This window comes from Perca flavescens, chromosome 2 (assembly GCF_004354835.1).
Source record: "Perca flavescens isolate YP-PL-M2 chromosome 2, PFLA_1.0, whole genome shotgun sequence".
NCBI lineage: Eukaryota > Metazoa > Chordata > Actinopteri > Perciformes > Percidae > Perca > Perca flavescens.
In genome coordinates, this window is record NC_041332.1 from 8,694,928 (window position 1) to 8,709,273 (window position 14,346).

The 14,346-nt window shown below is 41.3% G+C and overlaps 1 protein-coding gene across 1 annotated transcript; it reads left to right on the forward strand.

Moving 5' to 3' along the window:
• The first annotated feature begins 497 nt into the window (after positions 1 to 497).
• On the forward strand, positions 498 to 13,792 carry stx10 (syntaxin 10). Its single transcript, XM_028606171.1, has 9 exons — positions 498 to 625; positions 1,154 to 1,229; positions 4,521 to 4,614; positions 6,047 to 6,141; positions 7,060 to 7,122; positions 7,806 to 7,907; positions 8,886 to 8,992; positions 10,565 to 10,659; positions 12,243 to 13,792. Exons 1-9 carry the CDS (start codon positions 591 to 593, stop codon positions 12,317 to 12,319), a joined length of 744 nt encoding a protein of 247 aa, XP_028461972.1. The 5' UTR covers positions 498 to 590; the 3' UTR covers positions 12,320 to 13,792.
• The last annotated feature ends 554 nt before the right edge of the window (positions 13,793 to 14,346 follow it).

Consider the following 14,346-nt stretch of genomic DNA (forward strand, 5'->3'; position numbering starts at 1 on the left):
GTAGTGGAAAGTAACTAAGTAGGTATACTCAAGTACTGTACTGTACTTAAGTACAATTTTAAGGTAGGCTACTTGTACTTACATTTTGGAGGCAAGTATTGTACTTTTTACTCCACAACATTTATTTGATAACATTAGTTATAGTTACTTTGCAGATTCTGATTCTTAACACAAAATAACTAATATGTTATGACATAGTATTGTAGGTTAAGATACCCAGCAGTAGCCTATAAAGCAATTACAATTAGCCCCATCTTTACCAGCTACACCATACAAGTGATAAACACATTATAATTCAGTGATCGCCTATCATATGATTATGAAATAGGCAATTCTGCATATTTAATACTTTTACTTTCAGTACTTTAGTATAATTTGATGCTAAAAGGCTACTTTTTGTACTTTGTTATTTTAAATACAGGGCTTTTACTAACAATTACATTGTAGAATTTCTCAATCAACTTAGGTAAAGATCTGCATACTTCCTCCTCCACAGAATAACTGTATGCAGACTGCAATGTGTCACTGGTGACCTTTGAGCGCCGTCTGCGAAGTGCGCATGCGCTCGGAGTGAAGAGGAAGTGAACAACATGTCGATAGAAGACCCATTTTTCGTTGTCAAGGGGTAAGAAATGTACAAATTAAGACCTAGAACTCAGAAACATCTCGAGCTAATTCAAGCAATTACATATTCACATCTTAACTCGACACTGAGTTATTGTTTTCCTGAGAAAAGACGAAGTTACATCAGCGAAGTTTAAGGCTAAGGCTAGCTGCAACGTTAGCTAGCTAACTAGCATCAGCGCTACATGCTGCGCCGAGGCGGTCAGTTTGTTGATGTTTGTTTTAAATTAACAAGAGTCGGAACACACACTGAGTAATACCTCCGGCTTGTTTCATCCGGCACTCAGTGAAAACACGTGGGGGGACTTTGGGACTCCGCTGTCAGGCAGTTTGCAAGACGCTGCGAAGTTTAGGGAGGGATACGAAATGTAGCTTCTGTGTTTGTTTTGGTTAAGGGGCGTAGCAGCGGAGTTCAGCTTAAGAAACAGCCAGGTGCGTTGGTGAAGGGTGAAGTCAACTAGCTAACAGTTTGTGTGTGTGTGTGTGTGTGTGTGTGTGTGTGTGTGTGTGTGTGTGTGTGTAAAACCAGGGAGGTGCAGAAGGCACTCTCTCGTGCTCGGGGCCTGTTTGATAGATGGGAGGAACTGTTGCAAGATGGGACACAGGTGAGCAGCCCTCTAAATTACTACCTCAGCAATATCACTGCACAAATCACTGTCACTGAAGCCACTACCTACCACACCATCCTGCCTGACACTCACCACACCCTAACCAAAAGCCAGAGGGCAGGATTATAAGCCTGGGTCTTGTGGCTGAGAATACTCAACACAAATGCATTCAATAAAAAAAAAAACACACTGCAAATACATGAAACGTGTAGTAATACACACATGTATAGCAATGTGACAATACGCACGCGGCTCAAATAAACATGCTGCAAATGTAGAAGCATTGACAATTGTACACAACACAACAAAAGTGTCCGGGAGACACTTAGAAACACTGTTATATCAACTTGCTTGTGCTTTTTTGGGGGTGGGTCTGATCCTTTAAGTTTTTATGGGAAACTTTTAAGTACAGATGTGAATTAATTGAATGCGTTTTGGATCTTAATGCTTAAGCTCCATTCAAAGGTGGTCAGCGATGCACGTTTGGACATGCAAATTCTTCTGTGTGAAGCGAAGGACTGTCTTGTCAACTGCGCATAGTACTGTACATCACAATAAATCTCCCAAACTTACACAGCCTTACCTAAAGCAACATACCAACCACCTACTGCACTGAAAGAATTGTCCGTATTCCAAAAATTGTTCCTGGTAATTCATTCATCTTTATCAATTCTTTACAGATTCCTTTGAGATAATTGGGGTATACAAAAAGAGGACACACTTCTGTAGCTTTAGTGTAGTTTGAAATCTGGTTTTAATATCTGATTTTAATATCTGATAAAACTTTGTTGGAAAGAACGCATAATACATGGCATATAACAGGAAATAATAATTAATAAAAGAAGGAAAAACTTAAAAAGCAACTGTATTTGTTAACGTTGACAACGAGTAAGTAGTGCTGTGGGACTGCTGCTTTTATTGTAACCAGAGTCATATCCAAGGTGCAAAATTAACTTTTGTTTTGATTACCATTGTTTTTTTGGCCGATGAGGGAAGCAAATATACCCACCACAAGTTATAGGTTCCCAGGTTCTTAGTGAGCTAATGTTTATATGCTAAAGTAGGCCAAAGTTCAGCCATAGCTACATTGTTAGCTTCTAGCAAAAAGTCAGGCACTGCTAAGCACTGTTAGGCAAGGACACTAGTGGTGCGTCCCAGCATAGCCATCTAGCGGTAGGGGGTTTAAACACAACATAAATGTGAAACGCTGTCTTATGGCGCTGACACACTTAGCCGATTATCGGCCATTAGTCTGGCGAGGTGAGTGACGCAAATCTGTTCGGTGTGTCCCGTGCCGTCGTCAGTCTGGTCGGCGTTCATTTTGGCCGACCTGACATGTTCAGTCGGAGACTCACCCGGAAATGGGGAGCAGAATGAGGTGACTAGAGTCTCTCAAAATCTAACAAATCTTTTAAACTGACCTTTGTTGAGCTGAAATGAAGACAGATTCAGCAGCTGCATGGCCTATTTCTCGCTAAAAATGTTGTCAGAAACATGTTACAGTGAACTATTTTAGTACAATATGAGATCGTATTCTGAACGGCCGCCATGACAGTCTGGCTTTGAATTTCCGGAGAAAACAAACCCATGTGACGCATTTGTCCAATCAGCTGCCAGTTTTCATTTCCTGGGCAACGATACAGATTAGCGCCGCCTACTGTTATAGAGATGTATTACGTCTCGTCTCGTCTTGTCTTTTTGGTGTGTTCTGTGGCACTTTTTGGACCAACACGGGGAGACTGATGATTTCGACTGGCTTTTCTGTCAACGGTCGGCCGTCGGCTATGTGTGTAAGCAGCTTTACATGAATATTTTTTAACGTAAAAAAAATTATATTGCCTTTTTGAAAATAAAATACTCAAGTGTATAGATTTTTTCTTACACCCCTACTATTTAAAGTGGCTATATGTAACTTTCAGTTTGTGTTGATTCTAACCTGCCATTATAAAGGTCTTTCTTTACGGTGCTGTATTACTTCCGCTAAATGAAAGGAGGGTGTAATTTAATGTTGTTTACTGATGTACAACCACATCGCACATTGTGTAAAATTATTTTATGAATGAATTAGACATATTACATACCTGAGGGCCAATTTGGGGCCGGTGTTGAATCATTTACAGTCCGAGATTGACTCCGGTTTCGCCCGTCGTCTGTCACTTTCCCTTTTAGCTTTTAGTCGTTCTTCGTTTAATTTATTTTTTTACTGTGATGGCCCTGCCCCAGTATCAGCCATAACTACAACAGATAACTTCTCGAATAAAATTAAAATATAATTAGGCCTATATTAGAGCTGGGCGATTTGTTTCCCTAAAAAACTAATAATAATTAAAGTGCATCAACATAAACAAAATTGCAAAGGCAAACCCTTTCTCTAAGTGAAAAGTCACTGTGCAGTGTGCAACAAAGATTGTTAAACATCCAAATTATTTATATTGTATTTGGATTAAAAAAAATCGATTTATTTTTAAAAATATGAATCGATTTGACCTACCAACTCGATTTTTAAATCAAATCGATTTTTTTCCCAGCCCTAGCCTATATAAAGAAATCTCCTGCTACCTTTTACCTGGATACATAGGCTTTTCCGGTGTTACGCCGAAATCTGTGACCCATCAGAATGTGTGCTCTGTAGAGCTGGTCGAAATCATTTTGGGACTACGTGGGAAAAATTGGACCCGGGCAAAGGCATAAATAAAAACTATATAAAAATAGTGTTCAGGTCATTTATGATCATCAGATGAAAAATTACTACTTAAAAGTTACATATAGTAACTTTAAAACCAATTTTTGTCTTTTCTGGCCTGCATAGAAATAAACAATTTTCTAAGGCTTCTGCTGCTTTTGTAATTTTCGCGTCCTATTTCAACGTTAAAGTTTAGATGCTCGTGTGTGTGTAAGCTTGAGTGGATGCATCACTCACCTGTTAATCATAGTTATCAAAAAACGCGTTACTCTAATGACTATGACGACGTGCATTTTCAACAAATCTTTAATCATATTGTTGTGTTTTTCCATCATCGTCCAGTTGACTAAAATGCGCTCAATCATGCCAGTCCTTACTACGATGACTCAAGCCCCACATGTAAACCAGTTCTGACAGCATGCTTATTACAGCCTGCTTTCACACCTCTGAATCACCACCTACCTCTCCAACGTTTAGTAAGCAAGAAACTGTAAAAAGGACACTGCTTGCCTGGTAAATTGTGTGCTTGCACAGAGGCCGAGTAGAATGTTTCGTAGCGTGTGTGTATGGTTAGTGAGTTTCTGTTGGTTTCTGTGGTCTCTCAGGTAAGCCGTGATGAGCTGGACTGGAGTACCAATGAGCTGAGGAACTGCCTGAGGGCCATAGACTGGGACCTGGAGGACCTCAGTGAAACCATCAGTATCCTTTTGAACAGGAAAATCGCTTTCCCCCGCATCCACACGAACCCGCGTCTTCACATGACCTGCAGTATTTTTCACAACAAACAATCCTTTGTGTCACTCTCTCACCCTCTCCTCCGTTTTACCTCTCCACTTATTCAGGGATGTGTTAACCTACTGAAGACCAGACATGTTGTTTCTTGCGTGATTAAGCAAATGTCAGAAATATAAAAAACATCCTGTGAGTAGGTAGGGAAATGTCAGAAAATATTATTATCAGTGGGGCGCAATCTTCAGGCAGAGGAGGGGACACAACCTGCTTTAATTTAATGTTTGAACTTTTTATTGGGCTGTGACTCATGATGTCTGTGGTTATTGTGTTAGCATAATTCAGTTACACAGGGAGTGATAGTACCCTGAGCAGTTTAAAAAAACAGGTTGTTTTAACTTAGTTACCTTAGCTTGGTGGAAAGCGACCTGTCTTTTAAGCATGACCATGCGGTACGGTAACCTAAACATCCAAAGGAGGAACAAACGGCAGAGAATAGTGAGCATGGCCTCAGAAATGATAGGGAAGCCACAAAAGCACTTAAGCAGTATTTATGAGGAGCGCATTACAAACAAAGCTGAGAAAATGATTAGTGACCCCCTCCTATCCATTACACAACCAAACGCAGAAATTTGAACTCCTATCCTAGGGAGGCGTTTCAGAGTACCAACCGCAAATAGAAACTTCTTTAAGAAATCCTTCATCCCCAGTGCTTGAAGGTGCTAAATAACACTGGGAACCGTACTTAAGAATGGAATGTAGGGTGAGGCGGACTTCCAGGTTGCAGGTTTTATGCACAGCAAGCACTTTTTAATAGGCTATATTTATCTGTTTATTTACTTCTTTACTTTTGTAAATGTAACCTTTTGTAAAGTCACTTTTTATGAAATCTATTGTCTGATCTGTCCGTCTTCCCGTCCTGGCTAATGTACTGTTTGTAATATCCTGTCTTCTCTTGTGTTCTTGGTGAAACCGAAGAAAAATCTTCACATCTGTGGACAATAAAGTTTTTTCGTATTCGTAACTTTCTAAACTTTACCAGCCACGGTGACACCTCCTTTTAACTGGATGTGTGTTAAATTACAGAAGGAAGACAATATTAAAAATGCTGTTTCCTTGTAAATGTAACGGACCGATAAAGAGAGGTAGTCAGATTACATTATGAACATATTTCATACTTCAACACTTTCCGGATAAACTTTCTCTACTTATCTACTTGTTTCCTTACACGTTATTAGCTGTTGTTAGTGAATGCGTGAACAAGTTTTAGTTGAAAGTGCTGCATAGTTTTAACGGTTAGTACACGGAGAGTAGTCGCACAGTGTGTGTGTGTGTGTGTGTGTGTGTGTTATTGTGTGTGTTATTATATGTATTTGTGTGTAGGGTCCTTAGCTTGGCTCAGGTATTGTGGAGTCGAACCCCGGGAAGTTCCGACTGGGCGACATTGAACTTCAGGAGAGGAGAGACTTTGTGGAGCGAACCAGAAAATCTGTCCAGGTAAACTTCATCTTCGACTTCATTTTTTATTTTTTTTTATTTTACGTGTCTACTACGGCTGCAGGGCATGAGGAAAATATGCAATAAAGTGGTTGACTATCACGATATCAACGATATAACTTGCGATAAATTAACCGATATGAAAGTGTACTCTGTTCTGTATTTCTGTTGCTGTTAGTATCCTGCTAAAATACAACAATTTGCTTGTTGAATTTAAAACAAATGAAAGGAAATAATTTCCAACATTCTTATAATGAACAAATTGAACATTGAACTGAGTAAAAAAGCCACCACTAAAAAACAAGAATGACAGTTAAATTTTAAACTCCAGGAAATGAGTAGGGGAAAATGCAACGCTGCCAAGCCCCGACGTGCAGTTACATTTTTCGAGAGGTGCACGTCAGGCTTCGACGTAGGGTCGTGTCTCCACGTACCTACAGACGTAGCCACAGAGTAGATTTTACGCGGAAGCATAAATCAAGCCTAACTTGTGTGTTTTCACTGCGTTTGTATTGTAAGGAGACCTATAATTGAATAGCCATCAATACCTGTCGGCTCGTTGAATGCTCTGCAGCTGTTCAGCTCCTGACTGTGCTGAACTGTAATCCTGTGGGCACGATGGAAAATATGAGTCAGTTTCTAACACGTGGGCCTTTCAGGCAAAAGGTACTGTCCTGAAAATAGACCCAAAGAGAATTGAGTCATCCGAGCCAAACAAAGAGCTTTACCGACCGGGAACAAAAGGCTTTCTGACATTTTGATTTGCCGGCGGGCAATTTTGGTACAGCTGCAGAGCATCTCATTAATGAAGTTTGCACCGACTTGGGGTTTTTTAAAAGTGATTTTTTTGTTGTTGTTGTGATACGTTGCAGAGTGAGAGATTATACATTGTTTGTGTGTGTGTGTGTGTGTGTGCAGGACATGAAGGATCAGTTGTCCAGCCCTTCTGCCGTGGCTCAGGCAGAGAAGAAGAACAGAGCGGTTGGTTGATGTTTAAACGCACAAAAGCACCACATAAAGAGATGCATACTACTTTGCTGGGTAAAATCTAATGAGCATGGTCTGGGTTATGTAACTCTCAAAAATGTGAGGTACATTCTGAACCACCACTTTAAAAGTTTTTCATAAACAAATAGTTAACATTTTGGCACTGGTATCAAAATGATACCTAATCATAGTCTAAGACACATAACGCATAAAACTGCAATATACCGGTTTCAGATCTGGACAGAGGCTCTGTGTCATTTCCTGTTTCTCTCTATGGAGTAGTCATTTAAAAAGCCCTACTAATGCAGTCAAACCTTATCTTTCACACTCCAGCTGATGTGTCGGCAGGTCGCTCTGACACATCTAAAAACAAGTTATTGCAGCATCTTATGTTCCAGCAAACTGTCAAACTTGAGTTGTTCCAACCACTGGCCCGCTTTTGCAACTATACAAACACTTTTTTTTTTTTTTCTCCCTGCTAACCCCATGTCGTGTGTGTGTGTGTGTGTGTGTGTGTGTGTGTGTGTGTGTGTGTGTGTGTGTGTGTGTGTGTGTGTGTGTGTGTGTGTGTGTGTGTGTGTGTGTGTGTGTGTGTGTGTGTGTGTGTGTGTGTGTGTGTGTGTGTGTGTGTGTGTGTGTGTGTGTGTGTGTGTGTGTGTGTGTGTGTGTGTCCACAGGCTCTGCTGACTTCGTCAGGCCGGGACAGGTCAACGGGACTGGAGGCTCACCTGGTGTCTGCTAACTCCAGATACATCCAGGAGCAACAGGAACAACAGCAGGTAGAGGGGGGAACGAGAAAAGGTGGATGGGTGGGGGGGTACCGAATAGCAGGGCAGAGGAAGAAAAGCAGCATTGGGAGGGCAAAAAGAAGCAAGAGAAGAATTAGGGATTGATCAAGAGAAGGGATGAAAGGAAGATGGAGAACAAGGGCGTGGAGGGCAGTGGGAGGAGAGAGCGCTTATTCATTGGTTTTATATCCTCTACTTTATTTCGCATTTTTAGTGCAATGAAGAATTCAACTTGACATTTAGGAGGAGGATAAGTTTAAAAAAAAGTAAAGTCTCTCTACATGGCTAATGTAGTTTTTCAAACATTTGAAATTGTGTTGTGGGACTTTTATCACAGTTGTAAAAATGAGACTTCTAAAAAAATAAAAAAATAAAACTCCCATTTGAGAGTATCCCAACTGTCAGACTGAAACTTGAAAGTGTCCTAATGTTAGCTCCTATCGGGTTCTGTTGACAGATGTTGATGATTTGATCAAAGGATCACTTTGCAGAAGACTGTAGGATTCCTGCTCTGGTCCTTTGATCAGACGAGGCAGGTGTAAAGTTCAGTGTCAGAGAGAGAGGGAGGCTGTTGGTTTCTATTTCCCGTGGTCTCGAATAATGAAAATAGTTCTTCACACATCCTGTGTCAGGTAGGGTTGTGGGTTTTACTGGAAATCGAATTTGATAAAAACTGTGCTTGTTCACTAATAGAAGAGTGTATTTCTGCTCTTGTGGCGTTCCATTAGCCCTGCCAACTGTGTTATGTGTGCGTTGGTGCACTCTTTAAAGCAAATTATGCTGTGTAGTCAATAAAATGTTTAATGTTATCAATGCAACAATAGACATTAATTAGAATCATGTTTAGAAGGAAAAATTATCAGTACTTTCAGAATAACATTGACATTTTTTGGTAAATGAAAGTCTTAAAGCTGAGGATTAACAGCAACTATAATGTGTCTGTCTGTCTGTCTGTCTGTCTGTGTCTAGCTGATCATGGAGGAGCAGGATGAGCAGCTGGAGTTGGTGTCGGGCAGTATCAGAGTCCTCAAAGACATGTCGGGACGCATCGGAGACGAACTCGATGAGCAGGCTGTGTGAGTGTACACACACGCATAACGCCACACAAACAATTGTCGATTGAGTGTACAAAACAGATTTTAGTCATGTGTCAATATTTCTCTGGTCAAGAAGACACAGTTACAACATGTAAAAACTCCCCTTCCAGTTTCCTCTTTCCCCCCCTCATTTTAATCCATTTAATGGACTGTGCAGTCCTTTTTTTTATTTATTTTTTATTTCCAGTGACCTAAAACATCAACGGTAAACATCAAGTTTGGTCAGGTTTCGGTGTCAGTCCCTCCGTAGAGCGGAAGCGATTAGTCAATAAAAAGAAACTTAATCAGCAGTTCTTTTTAATATCATTCACTTGTTAAAGGGATTGTTCAAGAAACAAAACCCCAAAAAAACAATGTTTGCTCAACATTTTCATTTTTCATTTATTTGGTCTACATGTCTAAAATGTCTAATGTTTCCTGTTACTGACTTGTTTAGTCAACAGAAGGCTGAGCGTCAGATCAGGTACACGCCTTCAGGAAATAAGACGAGAATTATTTTTGCTACTTACTGTCATCATTGGCATAACATCATTTCCTTTCCGCTGCGTTCACATCAGCTGTCGGTGAACAACGGCCGTGACTAAACACACGGGGCCGAGCAGGAGAAACACAGTTAGCAGCATATGCTATGTGACTCACGTTAGTGTTGCAATAAAATTAATTTAATTTTCAAACTGTCTGACCTTTTTTCACCCCATCATCTCTTATCCTACAAGTTGTTTTTGTTTTTCTACATCATTCGGAGCCCCAGGCCACATTTTATTTCTCCCCTCATAATGTCCTGTACAGCTGTAAAATGCCTGCAACGGCCAAGGGTACTAAGGCTTCATCACACTAATTGGTGTTAGTGGTTGGATAGATACTAAAGTACATGGTGTCTGATAGGGGTGAGGGGGAAAAAAATCAATGCAGCATAGTATCGCAATATTTTTCGTGGCAATACTGTATCGATACAAGGACGCCAAGTATCGATCTTCTATTTGGACCACTAGTAGCGCCGAGACGATCTGCTTTTGATTCTCGATTCGTTCACGATACGCGGGTGCCGATTGGATCTGTATTGTGATTTTCATTTATTGTGAGTCTAGAAGTATTGCGATCCAATAGCATTGAGTATTGCGATTTTCTTTTCCCTCTTTAAGAAAAACAAAAGTCGATTAATACACTGCTAAAGACAATCTATCCTGAGACGTTTATGAAAACTACTTGTTTTCTAAGAAGAATGCACATCAGGTCAGTCTGACATTTATTTCATCTGTAAAAAAGTACATACCATGGATTTTCTTGCTGGAAAAGGATGTGATGTAGTCGCCGTCAGCGGTACCGTATGAACAGAAAATATTTAGGTGACTCATTGGTTTAAAAAAAATATTGATTCTAGGGAAAAGAATTGATTTAAAAAATCGTCTGGGGAAAGAAATTACAATTCATACGATTTTCGATTGGCCCCAAATGAATGTGATGAACAGTGTTTGATGCTTTTGCTGAAAAGTGCCCCCAGTGAAGTTTTCCACTTTGTTTAAACGACCGTGTGCCTCTCTTGGTGTTCAGTATGTTGGGGGATTTTGGCGACGAGATGGACCAGACATCGTCCCGTATGGACTCGGTCCTCAAGAAGCTGGAGAAGGTGTCTCACATGACCAGTAGTAAGTTCACACACACACACACACACACACACACACACACACACACACACACACACACACACACACACACACACACACACACACACACACACACACACACACACTTTTTGCTAACCACTGCGAATTGTAATTTGTATTCATGAGTAAGTGGCCGCTGGCAACACAAACACACTGGGAAAAGCAAAGAGAGAGTGTGGATTCAAACTTTTAAATTAACTCCATAAATGAAATCTGGAGAGCGCAGTTTGCGAGGGTTCAGAAGCAGAACTGTGTAAAGGAAGAAAAAAAAAACAGCTGAGTTTGTGCTGAAAAAATCGATGACGCCATGCATCGGGGTGAACGTTAATGATTTTAATTACTCATTGGAATGCTCAATCTGTACAGTTTGGCCAAAAAACTATTACTTCCACAGTCCCTTTTTTGCTGACGCTGCTATTTTTTTCCGGTCGAGTACTACGATGCGTCTAGTTTCCACTTGTGCAATTAAACTGTTTGTATAGATAATATAGATATTCACACGAGCTTCAAGTGAACCCTGCGTGGAGAATTTCTGTCACAGGATGATTACGCAGAACATGCAGATCACTGCTTGATTAGTAGCTGTCCTGTTGTGTAATTGAGCACTGCTCTGTTTCCACTCGTCTGCCCTCACTGAATGTTTCTTTTGGCTCTGAGGAATAGTTTGACAGTTTGGAAAATAGGCTTAGTCCCCTTTTGCCAATATGAAGCGTGACTCGGCGGCTGGTTAGCTTAGCTTAGCACAAAGACTTGATGCAAGGGTAAACCGTTAGCTTGGCTCTGACCAAGGGTTTATAACTCAGCAAGAAATCAAAGTGTATGGCAGTGTGTATCAAAGTGTATTTCCCAGATAGATAGATAGATAGATAGATAGATAGATAGATAGATATATAGATATATATCTATATATATTACACGTTTTCATGTCGTCACAGCAGGTTGAAAGCTGCCCTGTTGCCTACATGAAACCCAATGAACTTATTTATTAAAGGTCCTTGCACACAAAAACTGTTTTTTTTGTATCCGTCTTCCAAAAAATTCGTCACACACAAAAATCTTGCACACTGAATCCGATGCGTATTAAAAATTCTGCAAAAACAAAATGTGCTGCTGCTGTCGCTCTGCCTCGCTCTCCTTTCTCCCTATTTTCATCCCCTCGCTTCTCTCCGCTGACAGAAACGTTACCTCTCTGCCTGTCTCCGGCTGCCTGAAAGAGTCGCTCTGCCCTCTCTCTCTGTCGTCATCACTACGCCGTTGCTCTCCTTTTCCTGTCTGTGTTCTCCTATTCCCCTCTTCCATTCTCCTCATCACCACCATCCTACTGGATATTACCGTCTGACATGTTGATAGGAAAATATCTTATAGTTATGAAATGATACATTGCACTTTGCCAGCATCTTACTGTGATGGGCTAATGCCTTCTCCTTATCAAAACACATTAAAATGCTTGCTAGGGATAACTTGTGGTCGTGTTTATGTTTTAATGTCCGAAAATTTCAGACGTATATTTCGGACTCTGTGTGCCTGGCTGCATTGCATCTAAATATCCCCGCTGTGCTCTTCAGGTCGGAGGCAGTGGTGTGCTATCGGCGTGCTGGTCACCGTTATGATCGTGGTCCTCATCCTCTTCTTCGCTCTCTGATGCCGGTGACCTCTGACCTCTCGACTACGTCCACCGACTCCCGCCTGATAGGACGAACGGATGGATGGATGGACGGACAGAAACCGGAAGAAGGACGTGTCTCCTCCCCCCCCTCCCGTCCCTTTCCTTTCCGCCCACTGAGGAGAAACTGGTGACCTGCAGAGAGGAGTTAGGAGACAAATCCTCCTTATCTCTGCTTTTAATGATTCAAGTGAGAAAAGAAGAAAAGAGAAAAAACTTGAGCGGAGGAGCTTAACACAGCAGAAACCCCGGTGGTATTGTCAATTTCACATTGGTGCATTTCGGTTATTGTTTGAAAGAAAGGTACTCAACGGTGGGGGGGGGGCTCAGAATAGGAGGCCGCTGCTGTCGGGTTAAAAACACAAACGTGCACGTTTATGACCAGGTGCATCAGGGTTTGAAACGTACACCCCAACAGCTGTCCAGTGGCAGTAACAGCTGTTACGCTGATACATCAGCTAACACCAACCGCACATGAACGCTCGAGTTGTAGTTCCTTTTCTTCCAAACTACAAAACAGTCTTGTCTCCATCACCATTCATAACTTTTGAATGACGCTGAACTGAGATTAACCACAAACGTGACTTATTTGGTAAGTAAGTAGTTCCAAAAAAAAAAAAAAATCTTTTTAAAGGTGCCTTACAGAAGGAGTGAAAGGAAAGACAAAAATAAAAGGTCACTCACACATTTATTTTATTTCCGTTGGCTGGTAAAACCTGGTTCCTGGCAGAGTAACCAGCCAGAACGTAGTTTTTGGACACTGATGAATGTAGCTGTATTAACTGTTCAGTGGAGAAAGGTGCAGTTATTTGTGTTTTTAAGCAGACAAGAGCAGCGTGGGAGGGAGGAGATGGGGGTGGGTCAGGTTTTTTTTTTTCTCAGTGTTGCCTTAAATCTATTTTTATATTGTTAAAATGTGCACTATGGTTTCTGCGCGTACACGTGAATAACGGTGGGAAATTACCAACAAGTACTAGTCATCAGGAGAGTGGGCCAAAAGTCTGCAGGTTTTCCCTTCCAGTCCAACACGACAGCAGCTGATTTCACCGATGACCACGCTTTTAGCCAGGGGTGGGGGGGGTTAGTCACCTCCGGAAATCAGCTGCTGCGGTGTTTGTCGTCAAAACAAAAAACACGTAGACTCCTAGACGGGCGAGGCACAGTGCTGCCCCCCCTGCAGGTGGCTCAGCACCCGATTGGCCGAGGGCTTTTGTTACCCACACCGAGAGACAACCTTGGCTCGGAGCGGATGGGTTTCGGCTCCTTCATTGAGAAGCTTTAGCTAATGAGAGGAGGACCAGTTGCTGGGCAGGATGCACCCCCACGCAGCCCAGCTCCAGGCTTACAGCCCCCTCTGCTGGAGGCCGCGGCTCGGGTGACACTACCCGCACAAGGGTGTGCTGCACTGCTGTATAAATACAAACTATAATGCGTTGAATTATTGTGTCAGTTGACACAGATTCCTGTACAAAGGCTTTATGCAGAATCCGTTTTATTTGTAATCCTGTGTGATCCAGATTGCTTTTCACTCGTGGTCATTCGCTTTTGTCACCCAGTTAGAGAAGAGAATGAACTAAAGACGTTTCAGGACATTTCTCCTGAAACATTTCCACGTTTTATTTTTTTATTTTACCAAAGGAGTGAGAGGTCAGATCCCCCCAGGATTTAATGCAGGTGTGGGGCCTTCAGTGATGTTTTCATTGAGTTCCCTCACTGCCAGAGCTTTTTCTAATTGTATTCTCAGCAGGTAATGTTTGCTTTTAATGTGCTTTTTATTTTTTATTTATTTTTTTTTTTACATATTCAAGCCCTCATTCCTTAAACGCTTCAGTGGAAAAAAATTAGCTGAATATTTGGAAAATGGCTGCGAGCATAAACAAAGTACACATATGGTTCCCTCTCCAGTCATTACTCACTGTGAGACCTCCACACACGCAAGGTTTGTGCGGGTAAAGACATCTTGTATGAGAAGGATTTCTAACATACATTTTGATTTAGCCATTTTT

Bases quoted from the DNA above. Each gene is read 5' to 3' on its own strand.
- stx10 (XM_028606171.1), top strand. From the start codon at position 591: ATGTCGATAGAAGACCCATTTTTCGTTGTCAAGGG. The intron at 8,993-10,564 runs GTGAGTGTACAC...CTTGGTGTTCAG, and splicing joins GAACTCGATGAGCAGGCTGT to TATGTTGGGGGATTTTGGCG. The intron at 10,660-12,242 runs GTAAGTTCACAC...TGTGCTCTTCAG, and splicing joins GGTGTCTCACATGACCAGTA to GTCGGAGGCAGTGGTGTGCT.